Source organism: Mustela nivalis (genome assembly GCF_964662115.1).
Source record: "Mustela nivalis genome assembly, chromosome: 14".
Classification (NCBI taxonomy): Eukaryota; Metazoa; Chordata; class Mammalia; order Carnivora; family Mustelidae; genus Mustela; species Mustela nivalis.
This window is the reverse complement of record NC_139033.1, coordinates 1,266,884-1,290,743: the sequence shown is the minus strand read 5'-3', so window position 1 is coordinate 1,290,743 and position 23,860 is coordinate 1,266,884. Positions and strand designations below refer to the sequence as shown.

At 41.7% G+C, this 23,860-nt stretch overlaps 1 protein-coding gene across 5 annotated transcripts in view; it reads right to left on the bottom strand.

Moving 5' to 3' along the window:
* The window catches only part of SART3 (spliceosome associated factor 3, U4/U6 recycling protein), a 38,291-nt gene that overhangs the window by 9,622 nt on the left and 4,809 nt on the right, over positions 1 to 23,860 (bottom strand). For 2 of the 5 annotated variants that reach the window (XR_014302535.1, XM_082698186.1), the window contains exons 2-13: positions 18,994 to 19,120; positions 17,780 to 17,884; positions 13,512 to 13,696; positions 12,302 to 12,407; positions 10,912 to 11,036; positions 7,057 to 7,212; positions 6,201 to 6,339; positions 5,607 to 5,714; positions 5,099 to 5,176; positions 4,915 to 4,973; positions 3,859 to 3,968; positions 475 to 587 (exon numbers count right to left, since the gene is read on the bottom strand). Coding sequence is in view for 3 of the 5 variants with exons in the window: in XM_082698186.1 (XP_082554312.1) it covers positions 475 to 587; positions 3,859 to 3,968; positions 4,915 to 4,973; positions 5,099 to 5,176; positions 5,607 to 5,714; positions 6,201 to 6,339; positions 7,057 to 7,212; positions 10,912 to 11,036; positions 12,302 to 12,407; positions 13,512 to 13,696; positions 17,780 to 17,884; positions 18,994 to 19,120 (1,411 nt within the window). In the remaining 2 variants the exon portion in view is untranslated. Of the gene's footprint in view, positions 1 to 474; positions 588 to 3,858; positions 3,969 to 4,914; positions 4,974 to 5,098; positions 5,177 to 5,606; positions 5,715 to 6,200; positions 6,340 to 7,056; positions 7,213 to 10,664; positions 10,747 to 10,911; positions 11,037 to 12,301; positions 12,408 to 13,511; positions 13,697 to 17,779; positions 17,885 to 18,993; positions 19,121 to 23,860 lie in introns of those variants that run through there. The other 3 variants (XR_014302536.1, XM_082698187.1, XM_082698188.1) reach the window with 2 other exon arrangements.

Sequence of the window (23,860 nt, the reverse complement as noted above, 5' to 3'; positions counted from 1 at the left end):
CACTATTTCCCTATTGAGAACTTAATACCGAGGTTCTAAACTTTATAAAGGACACAACATGACCAAAGCCCATGTTTAGCCCTCTGCCTCTCAGCATGCCTTTGGTGTCCATGACACCGTGCTACAGCAGATTCTCAGCTACAGCAATCTGGATCCCCAGGCAACAAGTCTGGAGACATTTCTGTCATGACTGGGAGCAAGGGAAGGGTGCTACTGGTACCTAGCGAGTAGACAGAACAGCATCCACCACAAAGAACCAAGAGAACCCTGCACAGGAACATCACAGAGAGCCCTCCTGCATTCGGAGACTCTGAGGAGAGGGCAAGGGGACGTGGGCTCCCATGACAGTCTAATCACCAAGCACCACTTGAGTGGCTATACCATATGCAGTCTGTCCTCACAGACTATAGTCTTAAGACAAGAGGGTGCATGGGACAGATGCCAAGCCAGCATCAGAGAGCTGAGGGTCCCCACCTTCTGTCCTCTCCATGGTGAGCAACACTTCACAGACGTGCTCTGGGTAGTCACTGGTGCACTGGACTGCCCGGTGCAGGGCCTTCCGACAGTGCTGGGTGTCACCGTGTGCCCTAGGACAGAAAACAAACCATTGCTGCCACCAGGACACAAAGCAGAAGGCACGCAAAGGGAGGCGCCATCTTCTCACAGGTAGTGTCACAAGATCAGAAGCTCTGCAGCAACTCTGGCTTCCCAAATTATCCACAGCTCTTTGTACTACGCCACTTAAAATGTTTTCTCCTCTTTCCTCCAGTCAAAACTAAGGCTTTCTTCTAAGTTATTCTTTCCATTAGCAAGGAGATGCTGCTAGAAAATGCACCTGGGACAGTAGTCTGAGACCAGGAGTCCAGCCTTTATAGCACTGGCACCTGCAACACAGGTGAGGGAATCCAAGAATGCAACACTAACTTGATAACTTGGGAGAAATTCTAGAAGGCCATCCTATCCAAGGGGAGAATCACCAATCCAGAGAACAGTCAGATTTCATGCCCAGAGTTACACAATGTGATTCACACATGGAAAGATACACTGCTCATCACAGTAATTAAAAACTATGTTTTCTTTCAACAGTTACGAAAACACTATGTTCCCATTTCTATTTTAAAAAACTTAAAAATACACTTTTATGTGTATTTTTATATTTATATAAATGTATGTATATTTTATATTTATTATAAATATATATTAGAATACTGGGGAAAAAAATTACACCAGCAGTTTTCAAAGTAGGATCCATGTACCACTAAAGGTCTCTTAAGACCCTTTCAGGCGATCTGCAAAGTCAAAACTACTTTATTATTGAACACTGACTTTTTCACTGTGTTGACATCTGCACTGATGGTGCAAAAGCTATGGTGGCCCCTGTCACAAATCGAGGCTGAGCACATATTTCTCATATTTTGTGCGACAGAAGTAGATGTGCTTTATGTGAACATTTAAAGCACTTTCTCTGCACACCAAAGTACAATGGTCATCACAAAGAAAAGCCTATCTTTCTGTTTGGGGTGTAAACTGTACTAGTTTGTTTTTTCACGGAACACCATTTTTACTTGAGAAAACAGCTCAGCGACAAAAATAGTGGTACGTAGACCTGAGTATTTGGCAGACATTTTTGAAAATTAATGAAGAAGTCTGTCACTTCAAGAAAAACCCCTGGCCATATTTGTTGCCATGATAAAATGGCAGCTTTTAAGTGAAAATCAGAATTTTGGAAAATCTGTATCTGCCACTTTCAGTTTGACAGCTTCCTACTTTAAAAGACTTTTCTATTAGGGCACCTACCTGGGTGGCTCAGTGGGTTGAGCGTCTGACTCTTGGTTTCAGCTCAGATCAGGGTCTTGGGAGTCGTGGGATTGAGCCCCTCACCCCCTCCTCAGTCAGGCTCCATGCTCCATGGGGAGTCAGCCTGAGATTCTCTTTCTTACTCTCCCTTTGCACCTCACGCTTGCATATGCACATTCTCTCATAAATAAATCTTAAAAAAAAAAAAAACTTTTCTAAGATCACTGAGGATATGAACAAATGTAATTTGTTAAATAATGCATGATGAAATGTGTCCATACTGGGAAGAGCTACATGACTTAGTGAATGAATATTCTCCAAATGGAACAATGGCTGTCACAGAATTGTGTGTAGGTAAAAGGTCTATTGAAAGTACAAAGAAATTCAATGTTAAATGGTTTCAGATTCCACACTGCAACTATTTAAGAAACAACCACTTGCTAATTTTGCTCTAGTATGAAAGAATATCCACAATTATCTGGGAAGGTGAAATACCCCTTTCTTCGAACCTCCTACTCGTACGTATGAAGCCAAATTTTCCTCTTATTTTTCAATGAGAATTCACAACAGTGAATGCAGAAACAGACATCAGAATCCAGCTATCTTCCAAGCCAGACTAAGGACACTTGCAAAGATAACAAAACCATGCCACTTTTCTCCCTAAATTATTTTCGGGTTTGGAAAACATTTTTCATAAAAAATATATTCTTTATGTTAAATGTAATCAATTTATTATTTCGACAAATAACTTTTCATTTCTCAGTTTTCTAATATGCTGATATTGATATTTAATAATATTTGTCAGCATTTCTAATATGGTAATATTAAACATATATGATTTGCATGAACAAAAGCTTCTCAGGATTCTCAAATTTTAAGAGTTTAAGGAGTCCTGAGACCAAAAAATTTGAGAATTGCTGACCCAGAGGAATATTCAAGAAGCTTTTTGTTTTTTAAAGACTTTATTTATTTATTTGACAGAGAGAAAGAGCATAAGCAGGGGGAGCAGCAGGCAGAGGGAGAGGAACAGAGCAGGGAGCCCAGGACCCTGGGATCATGACCTGAGTCAAAGGCAGATGCTTAACCAACTGAGCCTCCCAGGCACCCCCTCAAAAAGCTTTAATAGTGGTCATCTCTAGGGGTGAGATGGTAATAAACTTTCCACCATATAGTTTGGCAAATGTTTCATTTAAATTTGAGCATGTGTTATTTTTTAAATTGGGGAAAAAAAAACCAAAACACTCAAAAATGAAAAAAATATATGAAAATAAATATATATATATATTTTTTAAAGATTTTATTTATTTATTTTATAAATAGAGAGAGATCACAAGTAGGCAGAGAGGCAGATAAAGAGAGAGGGAGAAGTAGGCTTCCCACTGAGCAGAGAGCCTGATGTGGGGCTCGATCCCAGGACCCCAACATCATGATCTGAGCTGAAGGCAGAGGCTTCACCTACTGAGCCATCCAGGCACCCCTGAAAATGTATTTATTGAGATGCAACATTCAAGATACAATGAACAGAAAGGCTGGTCATATTCTTTACATCTTCCCCATGATATAAATATTACTGGTTACATTTATTTAAAGTAGTTTTAGAGATTTCTAACACGTACACTGTCACTGTATTTTCTTTAGGAAAAAAAAGTTAAGCATAGAAAACTCTCAAAGAATATACCCAAAGCATTAGCTAATGGGTTATGTCTCTGAGTCTGCCACTGTAGATTAACTTTGGGGTTTTTCTCCTTGCTTTTTAATATTTTCCACTTTTACATACAAAGCAAATACAAAAAATAGTTCCCCCAAAACTTAAATAAAATATTTCTATCCAAAAACCAAAATAACAGAAAGAAACATATGGCTGTATGACAAGCCCAGACACAAAATTTCAGGTTGAGTTCCCTAGCCTCTCCCAGTACACACAGAGCTGCGAACAAAGGACAGGCTGCCAGAGGCCAGGGCCCTGTGGTGAGGGGCAAGCCAAGGCCAGCAGGAGTCAGCCAGGACTTAACACAGCTTACCCCTGACAGGCACCACCAACCCCGCCCCCAAGTTAATTACCTTTCCAGGTTGTAATACTCGAGCCACATGTTGGCATATTTGGCATTCCCTTTGGTCATGATGCTGTCCCAGAGTTCCCGAGCCTTCTGCATATTATTGCACAGTCGAGCCTAAAATGCATTAACAGGCTCCTTTAGGAAAAGATGCAAACCTTAGCACACTGGCACCCATTACAAAGCATGCCTCAAACAGACATGCCTTAAAACCCCTCACTGACAATCGGTGTTCCATGACTCCCTGGATATTTCCCAGCCACTGACCACAGCAGCATACCCAGCTCAACCACTTCAGGCTTTCAGAGGAGACAAGCCTCAAGCTGTCTGCCTATTTGCCTGTCTATTTGAGAGCAACGAGCAGGAGCCACAGGTACTTAAAACAGAACTGACTAGTCACTTTTTATTTTTATCAAGCTTAACGACAAGCATTTAATCTGAGTGCAATGTGGAGAAAAGAAAGACCGATCTAGGAGGAGGTCCCAGCTCTGCCATTTATTAAGTGACTTGGGCAAGTGAACCCCTCTGAACCTGACAGACACTGGTTCTTTGACCTGACTCCCTGAGAAAATAAAACAGGATGAGAATTCGCAACTCTGTGACTTGATCAAGGGCAGATTCCATACCTTACTCACTTGGGGTCCTTGGCCCAACAACAACATTGAATTCGTTATATCCCTTAATTATCTGTCAAATTTCTATCTCCCATAGGGGATCAAAGACTTGGGAGCACGGAGCAGGATTCCCCTCATCTCGCCAGCACACAGTAAAATGCCTGGCAGACGGTACACACCCGAGATCCTCTCACGAACCAGACACCAAGGGGAGGGGGGCAGAAGTCCATGAGTCAATTCCTGGCATTCCGAGGTTTGCTGCGTACTTCTTACCCAAGTGCTAGTGTTTTCTCTAAGATACAGATGAACGTGCACCAAGCTAGATACAGAGCACAAATCTCTACAGACCCCAGACTATCACCGGGGATTCTGATGCAACGGCAGCCACATCGTTACAAACATGTCCCTCAAAGGTGCATGTCACTGGCACATCTGTCAAAAACACTTACCTCGATCCTAGCCCAGTTCTGCATGATCATGCAGCTTGGATCTCCGCTCTCATTAAAACCTTTAAGAAGAGAAGCAGCCAAAATTAGAGAAGAATCTAAAGACCAAGAGCCTCTGCCGGAGAAGGCATGCCCACCAAGTAGGGGAAAGACAACCGCAGGGAGGAGTGGGTGAAGCCACACTTACGCTCCTCCACCTCCTGCTTCAGATACTCCAAGGCGCGAGTGAACGCAGATCTCAGCTCTTCCAGCTCTTTACTGGAATCTGTCAGGAGTTGCAAGAGAGGTTTGGCTTCAAGAAACCGCATACCAATACCATGTCTTTTTTTTTTTTTTAATTCTACAGTGAAACTCCTGGGAGCCTGCTGTGCACCTGGCATCAGGCTGGAGACACAGAAATAAAATTGCCAGTCCTGCCCTCATCATGTGGTTGGGGAGAAAGACACTGGAACAAATAGTACATTATGGACAGTGCTGGCAGGACTCGGTATAGAACATAAGGACCCTAAGTATCTTCCCTTACAATTCACAAGAGGACTTAAGGATTTAAAAGTGAAAATTCCGGGGGAAACAGTTGTCAATGGCTGGTCTACACCATTTGCTTCATCGTGATGTATCTGGGCAACTGGGATAACTCACTGAAAGACATGTTAGGAAAGAATTCGGAACTGAATCTGACACTTGAATTTAAATACCTTGTTTGAAATCAACCCTTCTTCTCAGGTAATCAAGGTACGCCTGCCAAATCTCCACATAATCAGTGGCCTGAATGAAGCCAGCGCTCAAAGCTTTCTCAAATGTCACTGGAATTGAAGAATAAGCCAGGATTTGTTACCAGTTCAAAAAGAAGTTAATACAAATTACTGAGATTGTTATAAAAACCTCTACTATCCAATACTATATGACTTCATAATAATGACGGAGGAAACAAAGTGAAATGAGCTAGAGAGAAATGTTTTAAAAAAAAAAAAAAAAAAAAAAAAAGAGCCTCCAGGATTTATATGAACTTTGTTCTTGAAAGGGCATGTTCCACAAGATGCCCCGCACTAAAAGAATTCTGGGTCAGTAGGTTTGGAAAAAAGATGCCAAATTCCCAGAAAATCACAATGAAATGTTAGCATGTTAAAAGCTTATGATCAGTTTATCTCCCACTTAGGGTCTTTTCTGTCACTAACACCCTATGTCCCAAAGCTAACACCCAGGGGAAGGCTGATTTAATGACTGTCACAGCACTAGGTTTCTGGCCTGGGACAGAAAGCTTTAGAGTCTTCCCACAAAAACATTCGCACCAGAAATCACTTGATGGTCAACTCCATGTCTTTCCATGGCCAAGAGGTAACGACTCCATAGGGCAACTGTCCATGGGCAGTTTCTAACAGCACGGTTATGTACAGATAAAACCAAATCCTTTACTTTCAGCTGCCGATCCTACGATTAAAAAGTCCAGAGTTAGGAGAGAAAGTGCTACCATTACAGACTTTACCATCCATGACACATCCCCAGCATAACCAGCTGACAAATTTCTTTAGAAACGCCTCTCGTGACTGGTTTCTTCAACAAAGAAATTATGAGGAGTTAGGGTAGAAGAAGAGAGGTAGAGAAGGAACCAATAGAGGAAAACAACCTTGAGAGACATCAGCCAATCCTAAGGGATGGACCCTGCCTGGGTCCTGATTCAAATCTTTTATATACATGTATTGAAATATTTACCAATGAAATGTGACTTCTGGGATCTGCTTCAAAATCCCATGGAAGAGGAAGAAGATTAAGGACACAGACGAAATTAGACTAGTGCCATGAGTTAACTATTAGAGCTGGGTGATGGGCCCACGAGGTTTCACCTTATTAATCTATGTTCTAATGCTTACGTTTTTCCCATAATGAAAAGTTACAAGAAAAAAGTAATCTGTCTTAAAGTCCTCAGTAAGAAGACTGTGCAAATTTTTTTTACAGTGTCAGTCTGAAATGACTTGGAACACCAGAAGAACTCCCTGAGTGAGTTGGCAGAGGGGAAAGGAGGATGAGGGGAAAATGAGGAAGCAGAGAGGGGTGGCACAGAACTAACTCCCTACACTCCTGCTGGTTTTCTTCGAACAGGCTCTCAATCGGTAAGAAGGAAAGAAACCAGAAGTCGAGTGGTCTTACGAGGAACTGACTGTAGCGGATCCACAGGTCTGGGACAAGGCAGTTCTCGACGAGGGCACGCTCGAAAATCAATTGCACGCGAGCAGGGTCACCAATTTTCATCTCAAAGTCAATGTACGCTTGATATTCAGCCAGCCTGGGTGCCTCTGCTTGCAACTAAGGCAAAAGGGAAGCATAATGAGATTGAAATGAGCTACCTGACACTGTTAGGAAGCACAACATATCTTCATAGTAAATTCTGGCAAGACTGGCTATGTCAGTAAAAATCCCCCATTCCCACTCGCAGAACCTCTGGCATGCCGGGTCTACAACACGACGGGCAGACTAAGAGTCCATAGCGCCTCTTCATGGCAACAGTTAGAAAGGTTCCACGAACCCTTTTCCAAACCCACCCTCAGGCCACAGGGGGCTTCTGATGGGAGCATCCATCAGCAACTAAATGAAAGAGAAACACCTTTGCCAGTGACCATGGACAGCCATCCCTCCGAAACAGAAGTCACTTTCTCAGCCTACTGAGTGGAGTGAACACATCCACACTGGAGCGATTTGCTGCCTTCATTCCAAGGCTTCTCATTCCAGTATCAGCTCCTGCCAGCGTGCAGGCACATGCAGAACATGAAAGAGGCTAGGCTGAATATTTACTGAGCCAAAGAACTAAAATCGAACTTCTTTTCAGAGAAAATCCCTATACAACCTTCCTCTTCAGCTATACTCTTCTAATGGTCGTAACAAAATGAACTAGCTAAAGATTTCATTAAAGAGGCTTTAAGAAATACAACTACCTACCAGTCATTTACAGGCTGGCCAGCAGGAGAGCACACACGCTCTGAGTAGAGAAAGAGGATGTCTGATCTCAGTTTCTAGTTTTAATGACAAACGGGTTACCCAGAGAGACTGCCACTGAAAACTACTAAAACTGCTGGATTCGATATAAAAAACATCTTGAAAATCATCAGCAAACTGGCAAAGACACAAGAAATATCTAGATGAAGGTTAAGCTTTTGCTGGTGTAAGATATATTAAGGATTTGATCTTCACAGTGGGGATCATTATCATCCCATAATACATTCGAGGGGACTGAAACACACGGAGGGTAAGGACAAGCTAAAAGTCAGAGAGCTAGCAACTGGCAGAGCTAACATTCGAACTTGAGGTGGCCTGGCTCTCAAAGTCACTGTTCTTACTATGCCACAAGATACCAAAAACAGAGCCAACAAGCCCAACCAACCACGAACAAGATAAATACAAAGATATCCACCCTGGACCTACTATACTGAAACTGTGGGACATCAAACAAAACCTTTGAGACTTTAAAATGGGCCAGAGAAAAAACAAGGACTGCCATCACAGAAGCCGACGTCTCAACAGCAACAACAGGAGCCAGGAAGACAGGACACGTAACTGTCGATCTAGAATTCTACATCCTGAGAAATGAAGTTTTAAGAAGAACAAAGTGAAGACCTTTTCAAATTAAAACTGAGAAAATCTGTTACCAGCAAATATCCAGGGCAGGTGACTTTAAAGGGTGTATGTACCTGGAGCAAAATAAAAATGATTCCAGATGAAAGCTCCGGGATACAAGGGAGCATGTAGTGAATGTAAGGAAGCTGGGGCTGTATAATTCAAGATTAACTGCTAACAAGGATGACTTGCAGGTCAAACAGGACAAGAAAACACAAGGATAAGTGGATAAGTCTGAGGCATGGTAAATGTAGCTGAAAGTATTCTAAGACCAAGACAGGTAGAAAAACACCACTTATTACAAACAGTATTATGGTCAAAAACCAAATATTATGGTCAACATGGAAAACCCAAAATCAAAAAAAATCTACTGATCATTAATAAAAATTTAGAAAGTTCAACAGACAAAAAAATTAGTATAAAAACCAAATTATAATTTATATAGCAAGAACAATTAGAAAAGCAAATCTTTTTAAAAAAGTGGCATTTTCAATATAATCAAAAATATCTTAGAAATAGGTCTTAAAAAATGTGTTCAAGGGACCAGATGAAATTATAAATTTATAAAACTTTAGAGAAAGATAAGGCCTAAGTAGCAAAGGCCTATACCACATTCATAGATTAGAAGATTCAATATTTCTAAGATGTAGTCTTCTCCCAATTGATCAGTGCAATTCCAATACAAAATTCAACAGGTTTTTTAAATAAAATCTGAAAAGCTGATTCTAAACCCAAGTTATTAAGAACTAAAGAAAGAAAGAGAAGACACTCTTGAAGAGGAACAACGTGGATGGGATTCATGTTACCTACAAGCAAAACTTAGGAAACTGGGGCACCTGGGTGGCTCAGATGGTTAAGCGTCTGCCTTCAGCTCAGGTCCTGATCCTAGAGTCCTGGGATCAAGCCCCACATTGGGTTCCCTGCTCAGCAGAGAGCCTGCTTTCCCCCTCTGCCTCTCACCTCTCCTTGTGTTCTCTCTCTCAAAAGAATTTAAAAAACAAACAAACAAACAAAAACCTTACAAAACTGTCATTATTAGGACAGTGTAATTTAAGCCAGTGGGGCAGAAGAGAAAGCCCAGAAATAGATGGACAGCTGATCTATGACAGATGTGGGCTAGCACATCAATGCGGGGAGGATGGAACTATCAAAATCAGTGCCGGAACAACTGGGTGTATGGAAAAACAAAACTGGCCCTCGCCTCACGCCATATACAAAAATCAACTCCATATAAAGATCTAAACATGAAATACACAGCTATGAACTTCTGGAAGAAAAGAGAGCTAAGATTATTCAGGAGTTTGGAACCTGGAGAGATTTCTTAAGCGTAAAAGCAGAAACCGTAAGAGAAAGAATGATAAACCCAATCAGAGTACAACTGAGAACTGCTCAACAAAAGACGCCATTAAAAAACTAAAAAGACAAACCACAAACCTGGGGGAAGCTTCTATAATACATACAACCAAAAGAAGGAATATGATCCAGGATTCCTAAGAATTAGAAAAAAATACAGATGAAAGAAAAATGAGTCAGACTTCACCAGGCGCCTCACAAAAAAAGACATCCGAATGGCCAACAGATGTGGAACAAATGCTCAACTTTTGTTAGCAATCAGGGAAATGCAGATTAAAACTACAACTTCAGACCCATCCCAGTGGCTCATAATTAGGTCAGTATCAAAGGCTGGGAAGACCAAGGAAAACCCTCGGTTCAGTGAGAACTCCTGGGCAGGAGTACCAACTGAGAACACAGAAAACAGTTCGGCACAATCCTTTGATCCAGCAAGTCCTCCTGGGGATGCCCTCTGGAGAAAGCCTATTCCTGTGTGCACTGAGAGACATGCGCAAGAAAGGCCAAAAACATGCTGCTCCTCCTAGCAACAAACTGGAAAACAACCCGGCTAGGAACACGGATGTATAAAGTGTGGCATACACATACGACTTCATGACTGCGAAAACAGACTATACTGATCAGTACAAGTACAACCCACAAAAACGTTCAGTGAAATACACAGCATGATTCCATTACATAAAAGCTCAAAGACAAGCAAAATTAAACAATATATTAATCAAGGATATGGTCATAGGTTGTAAAACTATAAAGAAAAGCAAGGGAACGATTATCACAAAAGTCAGGAAAGTGATTACCTCTCGGGAGAGGGAAGAGGAGGCAATCGGAGAGGGGCACATAGGAGACTTCTAAGGTACTGGCAATGTTCTATTTCTTAACCTGGGTGGTGGGTACATGGATGTTTACTTTATTATTAGTATGTAAACTGTATGCACACATTTATACACTCTATAGATTTCACAACAAAATAAATTTTAAAGATGCAACTATTGATTAGGGAAAAATTTGCAGCGAGAAGTTCACTATAAAGAGGCCAACACTTACCAGTGCTTCTTCATAGGGTTTGTATCTCTCCAACTGCTGTAGTGCTTTGTTATAGTTCTGAATTACCGACTCTGGTATTGGGTCTTCTGACCACTCTTCATACTCTGCAAATGTGGCCTCCATATCTATTGAGAGATGGATTCAGCCCCATAGGTCTTGCCACTGAGTTTCATCAACCCAGAGATGAAACCATGAGACTCGGAGGATGCCAGCCCCTCCCACGAGTGACCACAGCAACTCTTATGCTCGAATCTTCTACTGGGCCCAGACTTGACCTTAGATTCTGTCTCAAAGCAATTTCCCCGGAAGCCCTACCAATTAATCCATCAGTTAATTAAATAATAGCAACACTTACCTAGTGCTTCCTATGTTCTAAACTTTCCATCCACTAATTCATCCAATCCTCCCAGCTCTAGGGAGTAGACTCTACCATGATCTCCATTTTGCAGTTGAGGAAACGCAAGTAAAGGGTTACATCAATTGTTTGCAGGTCACAGTAGATCAAGGCCTTGAACCAGGCAGTCTGGCTCAAGTACATGCTCTACTCACTGTACTATGCCACGTCACATTGCTATGGGAGATGAAACCTGCAGGCTGCTCAGTTCTAGCCTTTTCTGCATGTCACCCAAGGATTCAACTGGAAAGCCACTTTATAATTTGTTAAATCAAATCCAAATAAGCCACGAAGTAGAAAGAGCAATTACGTATGGGCTCAAGCAGTTGTCCAGAGGTGCCAAGGGTGTACAATGTGAAACTACGCCTGAAGAACAAACAAGATGGCAGCACAAAACTCTTCCCATGCCCAGAAAAATCCTCCAGACGCTGCTCATGCTCTAGCTCTAGCTCCAGAGTTTCAAGCTTGGCTTACCAAAATATATTCACCCAAACAAGAAAATCCTTACCAAACCCCCAAGAAATTCAGGTATGAACACTTCCAACCAACAGGGCTACAGAACCAATCACCCCCACAGAAGAATGCGATAAGCCTGTGGGAAATCCTCACTCTGATACGGAAGAGGTTACTGCTAAAGAGAAAATGCTCACCATGGAGCTCTTACTCAATAAAGTTTCCCCAGAAAACACAGGGGGGTTCGTTTCCCTATTCTTTATAGTAACTCTACCTCTCCAACAGTGTCTTAATAGAGAAAACTGCAAGTCAGGAAGTCTGGCTTCCAGGTCTGCCTGCTGACCCTCAATCCTCTTGGACCATTAACAATTCAAGGTACATTTTTAACCAAAGGCCTCGTCCACAGTGACACTGTCCAGTGAGAGTAAGAACACCAGCAACATCTGTCTCACAGGGTGCTGGGCAAGACCTAACAACAGGACATGCCCCAAAGCATTTTAAAAACCATGGAGGGCCAGCTGTCAACAGGTCCATTTCTCTTACCATAGAGCGGGATCGCCAGCTGTCGCCGGAAGAGACTGTGGACTTTCTCCAGCTGTGAATCAAAGGTTTGTTCCCGGTCAAAAGGGGAAAGGAAGCCAGCTATGGGCTAAAGAAGCAAATTTGTAGTAAATGACAAACTTGGCAATCCTTCCTACTTCAAAAAAAATATTGCAACAAATTTTTTAGTTCAAACTAAAAATACGTTTATATGACCTCTGATACATGAGGTATTGTGTCAAATGCTGGGAGAGGCACAAAAATAAATGTCTTTGCTACTAAGTGTTTCCGACTGGGTGAAAAGCAAAAAGGAATGTTAGAAATGTATATACTGACAACATATGCACAAATGACTACAATGAAACATCAGGAAAGAAAGTATCAGAAGGCTTGCTTTCGACTGGTGTTTAAGGCTGAGGTTTTTTATGAAGGGAGGAAAGCATCACAGACTCCGAGAGGAGTAGGCAGTTGGGATGCATCTACAGGCTCTCCTGCCATAGTAAGAGGAGGAAACGGACTCCCAGTCGAAGGAACCGTGTTAAGTACAGTGGCCAACAAGTGCACAACTGTGGAGTGGCACATGGGAGCAGAGCCCACACAGGGTTATGTCTGCTGCTGGAGGGCCACAAATGTCAGCCAAAGGAGTTAGCCCCGATGCCTCCATCGGAGTGAGCTGAAGGCACCACTACAGACTCTCTCAACAGGGATATAATCAACAAGGGACTGGGCTACTTTAATAATAACCATCTAACTACTAGAGGGCTCCACTAGTTATGAATGGTGTGCATGCGCGCGCATGCGCGCGCACACACACACGGGAGAGGGAACACTGGGAGGGGACTGTAAACCCTTGAGTCAGAGTTCAAAAAAAATCCAATTATGATGAGGTCAAATCTCTTACACCTCTTGCCAGTTATTATTGGACATGACTAATATATATACATTTCTTTTAAGAGATATAGTTATTCTGGTGTATTCACCTGGAACCAATAACTGAAGTAGTATTTTTAAATATCAGAAAAATTATAAGGTCATCTGCTTTTAGTCAAAGAAATCTTTCTTGTTCCACAAATACTACTGATTTTACTTCACTGCCCACTCACTAAGAGACTGGCGAGGACCACTTCGTCAACTGTGTTCTTCCGAGGCCACTTACAAAGACAGCCCCAACTAGCTAAAGGCAAGCACTGGTCACAGAGACCAGGCCACTCACCCGGGCAGCTTCCACAATGGCACTTTCGAACTCCCTGTAAGCCTCCCAGATGGCGAGTCCTTTGGTCATATGTAAGCCGACTGACGAGAGCGCCCTTTCAAACACAGAACGGACTTTCTCAAGGCCACCTTTCTGACCAATTCCACCAACTGAGTACTGGCCATACTCCAGCCAAATGTTAGGACCTAAGAAGGAGAAGTGCTCTATTAATTCAGGATATGAAATACCCAAAGATCAAAACTTTTGTTCCGCTGAGTCACAAAAGAAATACGCCCACCAAAACAATACTCATTCACACAAAAAGGTAAGAGCACACCAACAAGCATCCAATGTACATAAATTACTAATACTGCAGCTAGAAAGGAAAGTGTATCTTAATGTCTCTACTAGGTTACAATTATTGCCATTTTACTGCATAAACAGAATATGCCAGCAGGTAATATGTAATATGCTCATGATTAAAAAGCCTATTTATTAAAATGGAAGCAATTCAATGAAAATATTCAATGCAAATAGTTACAAATCTGAGTACTTTCAGAAAGATTTCAAAGCTTAGAATTTTTTAACTTTTGAATCTTTTTAAGCCTTCTGGTCAAAATCAAAGAACAAATTAAAACCACCAATTCTGTAACCAGATGTCTGTATTTTAAGTCTTTCTTTATAATGATGTTTAAACAGCAACAACAGAAAAGACCCAATCGCCCTTTTTTTTGTCACTTTCTTCTTAAACTTTATATACACTCACCCCTGCAGCTTTAAGAGCAGACTAATGAATTAAACTCTTTAGGAGTGCTTGCTTGGGCAGCACATACATTAAACTCTTTAGGAATGCAGTGGTTCCCAATGCACACGTTTTGCACATTAAGTCACCTTTCAGAGATCTGAAAATATTTCACAGGCCTATCCATTAACCTTGTAAAATAAAAATACTTAGAAGATAAAGCTGATTTGACAATTACTGTGTTTTCCCGAGGATTTATTTCAATGAACTTAGCCAAACTTTATTAGCTACTCTGTTTTAGCTCACCAGTACAGAGCAGCCATATGGGATGCAAAACAACAAAGGAAGAGGGGGTGCCTGGCTGACTCAATTGGTAGAGCATGCGACTCTTAAAGCAGGCCAAAGTGGCTTCCGAACATTCACAAAACAAGGGACATAACTTCCATGCTCTAGGGCTCCTGAAACTAACATAAGAACCCCACGGACCCCCATTCAAAACTACTTTAAGAGACCTAATCTGAGAAGCACGGTTATCTGGCTTCCAGACCACCAGCAGCCCTGAAGCAACTGGGGAACGAAAGGCACACTGACCTCAGCACTGACAGTAGCAGCCCCACAGCAGGGTGACTGTAAACCATCAAGGACCAGAAAACATTAGACTGGGGAGGTACTGTTAATGATGACTCTGAGACATTCACAGAGGGGTTCCAGGATCATCAAAAAACATGGGAGCGTCAAGCCCTTGGAACTGTCAAAAGGTTCTAAGAAGCCACATAGACAGATTGGAGCAGAGACCCAAGAACACTAAAAGCACATAATAGGGGAATTTCATATTCACAAAACACCTGTAATTTTCAGTATCTGGATTATAAAAACTAAAAACTGATCAATTCTCTTGGCTGATAAAGGAACATGGAAAATGCTCTTCCTCGGGGCAATCTATCTTCAAGTTCCAGTGCCTGTCAAAAGGGGAAATGCCCACAGTGGGGAAAACCAGATATGGAAGAAGGATGTTTAATTTAAAAGGAGAAAATCTGGGGAAATTTGGGGGTGGTGGGGACACCTGGGTGGCTCAGCCAGTTGGGCATCCAACTCTTGATTTCAGCTCAGGTCATCATCTCTGGGTCAGGCTGAGCACAGAGCCTGCTTGTTCCTCTTCCTCTGCTCCTCCCTGCTCCCCAGCCCACACTTGCAAGTGCACACTCTCTCTAAAATACATAAAATCTTTGTTTTTTTTTTAAATAGAAATGGGGCTTTTATTTATTTATTTGACAGACAGAGATCACAAGTAGGCAGAGAGGCAGGCAGAGAGAGAAGGGGAAGCAGGCTCCCCGCTGAGCAGGGAGCCCAACACGGGGCTCGATCCCAGGACCCTGAGATCATGACCCGAGCTGAAGGCAGAGGCTTAACCCACTGAGCCACCCAGGCAGCCCTCAAATACATAAAATCATTAAAAAATTTTTAAAAAGGGAGAAATTTTTAAAACTTTAAAAAAAAAAAAAAAAAGTCTTGTCCATAGCATTCTCTGATGTGTCCTATAGGTAAAAAGCATATTTAGAGAATCATACTGCCAACAGGGGAGGGTAAAGAAACTTCGAGAGAAGGTGTCTACTCCACTTGCGCTAGCAAAAATTCAACACAAGCAGACAATGCACAGCGTACACCTGTGTGGTGATGGAGGTTCCGTAAGTCAACTGCAGTGGTGGTTACCAGAATCTACACATGGGGTAAAACATCACAGAAGCAGACACGAACATTGTACTAAGATCAATTCTCTGGTTTTGATTTTGTATAGTAGTTACAGGATACTGAGGAAAGCAAGATGAAGTTTAGGAACTCTCTGTACTACTATCCTGTAAATCTAAACTTATTTTAAAATAAGAAGTTTTGGGGGCACCTGGGTGGTTCAGTGGGTTAAAGCCTCTGCCTTCGGCTCGGGTCATGATCTCAGGGTCCTGGGATCGAGCCCTGCATCAGGCTCTCTGCTCAGAAGGGAGCCTCCTTCTTTCTCTCTCTCTGCCTGCCTCTCTGCCTACTTGTGATCTCTGTCTGTCAAATAAATAAATAAAATATTTTAAAAAATAAAATAAGTTTTTCAAAGCTTTTTAATATTAAAAAAAAAAGCATTCTGTCCAAAACTTCTAAAAATCCAAACTATGTACAAAAGGCAACCTTTAGGGGCACCTAGGTGGCTCAGTGGGTTAAAGCCTCAGCCTTCGGCTCAGTTCATGATCTCAGGGTCCTGGGATTGAGCCCCACATCAGGCTCTCTGCTCAGCCTGCTCTCCCCCTCTCTCTGCCTGCCACTCTGCCTGCTTGTGATCTCTGTGTCAAATAAATAAATAAAATCTTTTAAAAAAAATAAAAAAACAAATAAAAGGCAACCTTTAGTCATCTGAAAATACCACGAAAGTTCTCCCCACCAAAAAAATGCTGGGTGTGAATATGTTCACTCCTTTACGACAAACATTTCTCCTAACTGTATTTTAAAACCAAACATCCTCAAATGAAAACCACAGACAGCGGACGTGGGTGGCTGGGTGGCTCCGTTGGTTAAGCAGCTGCCTGCGGCTCAGATCATGATCCTGGAGTCCCAGGATCAAGTCCCACATCGGGCTCTCTTTTCACCAGCAAGTCTGTTTCTTCCTCTGCCCTTCACCCCACTCTCATGCTCTCTCTCAATCTCTCTCTTTCAAATAAATGAAATCTTTGAGTCGGAGGAGTCAAGATGGTGGAGAAGTAGCAGGCTGAGACTACTTCAGCTAGCAGGAGATCAGCTAGATAGCTTATCTAAAAATTGCAAACACCTGCAAATCCAACGGGAGACCAAAGAGAAGAACAGTAACTCTAGAAACAGAAAATCAACCACTTGAAAGTTTCCTGGAGTTGTTGCCACCCTTTTAGTACTTTACTTGCTCCTTCATATACTCTTATCTGGACAAAATGACAAGGCGAAAAAATTGACCACAAAAAAAAGAACAAGAGGCAGTACCGAAAGCTAGGGATCTAATCAACATAGACATTGGTAATATGTCAGATCTAGAGTTCAGAATGACGATTCTCAAGGTTCTAGCCGGGCTCAAAAAAGGCATGGAAGATATTAGAGAAACCCTCTCGGGAGATACAAATAAATGAAATCTTTAAGAAAGGAAGGAAGCGGGGAGCACCTGGGTGGCTCAGTGGGTTAAGCCTCCACCTTCGGCTCAGGTCATGATCCCAGGGTCCTGGGATCAAGCCCCACATCGGGCTCTCTGCTCAGCGGGGAGCCTGCTTCCTCACCCCTCTCTGCCTGCCTCTCTCTCTGCCTACTTGTGATCTCTGTCAAATAAATAAATAAAAATCTTTCAAAAAAAAAAAAAAAAAAAAGGAAGGAAGGACAAAAGAAAAGAAAGCCAAAATGAGCAAATCTTTCTAATAAGTAAACTCAAATCTTTCTAATTGCTGGACTAACACTCTCCTTTCTGAGGAGCGAACCTTCATGAGGCAACCCTGGGTAGCAGAGACAGAAGCATCTGCAGACACCTCAAAAAAGCGCACAGGGAACTTACAAATGTAATCCTTCACGGCTTTCTCGAAGAGGTCGTACACGTGCTCTCTGTCCAGGCCGTCCAGAGCCATGCTGATCTCGTCATGCAGCCACTCCAACCAGAGCTCTGCAAGACAACAGCACCTCCTGCATGACCATCTCCTTCACCAAAGGGCAAGATGACAGCAGGGACCTTACTGTAAGTCACGAGCACACCCACGTTTCGCCCATCTCATACAGCCTACCACGGTCACAGAAATTCAATTCTTAAAACTTGTACCAAGCACACATAAAGTTTATGCTTCCAAATAAGACCAAGTAATTAAAATCATAATACCGTACACCTGTTGGGCATTTTATGTTTTTGCTAAGTACTTACGTATATATATTTCTCATTCAATCTTTTTTAAACTCCTGTAGATGATAGTCATAATAATGAGTAACGATGGCACCTATCTAAACATTTATGACACGCTAGGGCATTTATTATGTGTTATACCCAGAATACCTCATCCAATCCATGTACTGCAATGTAGAAACTACTGCTAGCCCATCTTACTGCTGGGAAAACTGAGTCTTAAAATGTTTATATAATTCGCTGAAGGTCTCACAACTAGTAAGATGTACAGTCAGGAACAAATCTGGGCAATCTGATTCCAGCTCCTACACTCAGCAGTTATGCTTTGGGGCAGGGAGAGGGGGAGAGGGCTGAATCTGGGACCTGTGTTCTCCCAACTCCTCCCTAAAAGATCAATTACAAACTCAGGAAGAACTGATCTACAAGATGCACAGGGTAATTCTGTTTCAAATAAGTAAGTAAAAGTAATCTATATCCTAACTACCATGTAACAAACAAGGCATGAAATGTTTACACTAAAAATCACTTATAAAATTTAACTGTAATACAATTAACTAGTGCTGAGAAAATGGATTAAAGAAAACACTGGAATGGGAAACAGAAAAATGTGGGAAAGATTAATCATAATGGAGGATTAAAAAAAAATCAGGATCCAAAACACGAGTCTGTATTACACAATCACAATTATGTTTTGCAAAAAACTAAAAGAAGAAAAACTAGAAATCACTGACACTGGATAATGGGTTTTCTTCTTTCCACTGTTATTTCTATGTTCCACATTTCTGTAAGGAACACATCTGAGTTTCAGCACTGAACACAGAATGTATACTCCTCAGTTCTCTGTGTTTACAAAAGCAGGCCCACTGCTGATATGTTACCTTCAGTCAAAGGAAAGATCTCACTCATCTTCTGGCGAGCCATCCTCACTTTGGTAAGCTCCCCTTCCAGCCGGAGCAGCCGGATCAGGTCCACATGGCAGTTGTAGTCATAGATGTTGATAGACAGCTAAGAGGAAAAGAGCACAAGGTGAAATTTAAAACGCCACCATCAAAAGAACTTAGCATTTTTCAACAATGGTGACAATGCTACAAACAAAAGAGATGTGCTCTCTGGGAGTGCCACTGAAACAGCAAGGCCACATTTACCCCCAGGAAGAGGAAGAAAAATCAATGAACAAGCCTTTCTCTAATAAACACACATAGCCTCCACTCTGTTCCAGTCCCTGTAAGAACCCAGCTGGGTTGTTCTCTGAAATACAGGAAACATTCTGATGAAAGAAACACCAAGTGTGACCTCAGGCAAGTCATTAACTTTGCTCAGCCTCTATTTTCTCATCTGTAAAATGGGGATATTACTAGGGTCTAGTCCATAAGGTTCTCGTGAGGATTTTAAATCGTGATTAATAATGTGCTTTAGCACCTGCCGGCTGTGTAGGTAAGAGCTCTTTTACCAAACAAAAACAACAAAAAAGAAACCCCTAATGGGAGGAGCGAGAATGGCAGCACCTGCTGAAGCTGAGCAATAGGTACATTAGAGATTTATTTCTACTATTTGAAACTTTTCAAACTGAAAGCTAACACAAATGAAAATAACTGCTTAAAAAGCTATCAGACATCTGAGACAACAGAAAACTAAAAGAACCTGCCACTAGCAGACTTTCTCTTAAAGACAGTGAAAGGAAGAGAAAGGAAATGATCAAAGAAATCTTGTAGCATCAGGAAGGAAGGAAGAGCTCAAAGAGCAAGAAATACAGATAAGCATCCTGGAAGATCCTTCTCATGAGTTTTCTAAGCTGTATGTGATAACTGACACAAAAATTTTAAGACCACCTGATACCCAAAACAGTGACACTTCAAAGTGGGGATGCTAAATGCAAGGACATCCTCAATGGAAGGACCATTTCCACACTTCACTAGGTGGTAGAACACAGCTACCGTGTAAGTCAAATCAACTATCCCTAAGGCAACCACTAAGAAACTATAAAAAGCAATACACTAAAAATCACTATAAATAAATCAAGACAGAATCCTAAAAAATGTCCTTCCCAGGAAGACAAGAAAAGAAAAACAGAAGAATAAGAAACACAGGAAACAAATAGAAAATAATAAAATGTCAGGCTTTAGACCTAACATAGCAATAATTATCTTAAACGTTTATGCTCTTGGGACACCTGGGTGACTCAGTTGGTTAACCATCTGCCCTCAGCTCAGGTCTTGATCCCAGGGTCCCACACTGGGCTCCTTCTCTCTGCTTCTCTCTCTACCACTCCCCCTGCTTGTGCAAGCGTACTCTCCCCCTCTTTCTTTCTGACAAATAAATAAAATATATCTTTTAAATATTTATGGTCTCAATATAGTAATTAAGGGGCACCTGGGTGGTTCAGTTGGTTAGGCATCTGACTCTTATTTTCAGCTCAGGTCATGATCTCAGCAGGGTCATGGGACTGAGCCCCACATGGGGCTCTATGCTCAGGGGGGAGTCTGCTTCTCTCCCTCTCCCTTTGCTCCTCCACTCATTCACTCTTTCCATAAAATAAACAAATATGGGCTACCTGCGTGGCTCAGTCAGTTCAGCGGCTGCCTTCAGCTCAGATCATGATCCCAGGGTCCTGGGATTGAGCCTCGCATTGGGCTCCCTGCACAGTGGACAGCCCGTTTCTCCCTCTCCCTCTGCCTGCTGCTCTGCCTACTTGTGCTCTCTAGCTCTCTGTCAAATAAATAAAATCTTTAAAATAAATAAATAAAAATAAACAAATAAATCTTTTAAAATATATATATACTAGTTAAAAGGCACAGAATGGGAGAGTAGATAAAAACACAACCTAACTATATGCTGATTACAAGAAACTCACTTCAAATTCAAGGACATAGGAAGGCTAAAAGTAAAAAGATTAAAAAACAGATAGCATATAAACATTAGTCCAAAAAAAGAAATGGCTATATTAATATCACATAAAGCAGACTTCAGAGAAAATATAACTACCAAGGATAAAACGGGGGCATCACAAAATGATGAAAGGCTCAACCCACCAGCAAGACAAAGAAATCCTAAATGTGTATGAAACAAACAGACCCTCAAAATAGATTAAGCAAGACTGTTCAAGCTAAGAGACATACAAACTTACAATGGGGACTTCAAAATCCTCCACTTCAGCAACTAGAACTAGTAAACAAAAAATCAGCAAGCAGACGGAAGAGCCTCAGCATCAACCAACAGGACCTAATTAACATATACAGAACATTCCATCTGATAGTGACAGAACACCGTTTTTTCTTCCTTGAGAGCCCATGGAGGGTTTAGTGAGACCAAACCATGGGCTGTAAGATAAACTGACAAATTCTTAAAAATGAAATCATATAGAAGATGTTTTCTGATAACACAATTAAATTAGAAATCTGTAATGGCAAATAAAAAAAAGGAGGGGCGCCTGGGTGGCTCAGTGGGTTAAGCCACTGCCTTCGGCTCAGGTCATGATCTCAGGGTCCTGGGATCCAGTCCTGCATCGGGCTCTCTGCTCAGCAGGGAGCCTGCTTCCCTCTCTCTCTCTCTCTCTCTCTGCCTGCTCTCTGCCTACGTGATCTCTCTCTGTCAAATACAGAAATAAAATCTTAAAAAAAAAAAAAAAAACTGTAATGGTAGGGAAATCCTTAAACATTTGGAAATTAAGCGATATACTTGTAAATTACCCACGGGTCAAAGAGGAAGTCTTAAGGAAAACTTAAAAATATGTAGAACTGAACGAAAATGAGGATACGGGGCGCCTGGGTGGCTCAGTGGGTAGAAGCCTCTGCCTTCAGCTCAGGTCATGATTCCTGGGTCCTGGGATGAGCCCCGCATCAGGCTGGCTGCTCAGCAGGGAGCCTGCTTCCCTTCCTCCCTCTCTGCCTGCCTCTCTGCCTACTTGTGAATTCTATCTGTCAAATAAATAAATAAAATCTTTAAAAAAAAAGAAAAGAAAATGAAGACACAGCAAGTCAAAATAAGGATACAGCCACCGCAGTATGGAGAGGAAAACTTACAGAACTAAATTCAATGTATAAAAAGAATCATACACCATGACTAAGTGGAATCTGTTCCAGGTACATAAGGCGAGCTCATACTGCAGTCTGTGAAAATCAATCATTGTAACCCACTAGCTCAACAGGCTAAACCAAAGTCACGGTATCACTGATACAGAAAATGCATCTGACAAAATCTAACAACCATTTGTGATAAAAATTCTACACCAGTTAGGCCCTTATTAAAATTTATTTTTTTTAAAAGATTTTGCTTATTTATTTGACAGAAATCACAAGCAGGCGGAGAGGCAGGCAGAGAGAGAGAGAGAGAGCAGGAAGCAGGCTCCCTGCTGAGCAGAGAGCCCAATGCGGGGCTCAATCCCAGAACTCTGGGATCATGACCTGAGCCGAAGGCAGAGGCTTTAACCTGCTGAGCCACCCAGGCGCCCCCCTTATTAAAATTTAAACTTTTTGCTCTATGAAAGATTCTACCGAGGATGCAAAAACAAGCTACAGAATTCAAAAAATATATGTACAAACCACATACCCAGCAAAGGACAAGTATCTAAAAGATACAACTCCAAACTCAGCACTAAAAAACCAAGAATCCAATTAGAAAATGGGTAAAAGACATGAACCAATAGGTTCATAGAGGACACAAGACAGCAAGTTAAGTGCACACAGTAGTCAACATCATGAACTATCAGAGAAATGCAAATTAAAACCACAATGAGAAATCATTATACATCTAGAATGACTAAAATAAAAAATAGTGACAATACCAAATGCTGGAGAAGATGAGAAAAAAAAATGAACTGGCTCACTCATACATTGCTGATACTGCTGATGGGAATGTAAAATGTGGATGGCAGCTCTGAAAAACAGCTGGGCCATTTCTTATAAATTCCACACACAATTACCACATCACCCAGCAAGTGCACCCTTGGGTACTTTTCCAGAGAAATAAAACCTATGTAACCCACAAAACCTGTATGTGAATGTTCCTAACAGCTTTATTCCTAGAAGCCAAACCTGGAAACCCAGATGACCTTCGATGGTGAATGGTTCCAGTAACCGTGGGGCACCCATACGTGGACTACTACTTAGCCAGAATGAGGAAATGAACAACATGTACCCAACTTAGATGAATCTTTTTTTTTTAAGATTTTATTTATTTATTTGACCGAGTTGGGGGGGGGCCAACAAGCAGGGGTAGAGGGAGAAGAAGCAGGCTCCCCACTGAGCAGAGAGCCCGACATGGGGCTGGATCCCAGGACCCTGGCATCTTGACCTGAGCCAAAGGCAGATGCTTAACTGACTGACCCCCAGAGGCCCCACAAGTCAGATGAATCTTAAGGGAATTATGCTGAATAAGAAAAGCTAATCCAAAAAGATTACATACTATATGATTCCATTTACATAACATCCTTGAAACGACAAAATTATAGAAATAGAGAACAGATTAGTGGTTGCCAGAGGTCAGGAACTGTAACTATAAAAGGACAACAGGAAGGACCCTTGTGGTGACAGACTGATCTGTGCTGACTGGATCAACGTCGACATCTGGGTGGTGGTGTTATACTGTAGTTTTACAAAAGGATACCATTGGGAGAAACCAGTAAAGGGTACACAGGATTCCTGTAGAATTTCTTAAACCTGCAGGGAATCTACAACTATCTCAAAATGAAAAGATTAATTTTTTCAAAAAGCTTTTGTATGAGTTGGGGTATGTGGTTCCCTTAAGTCT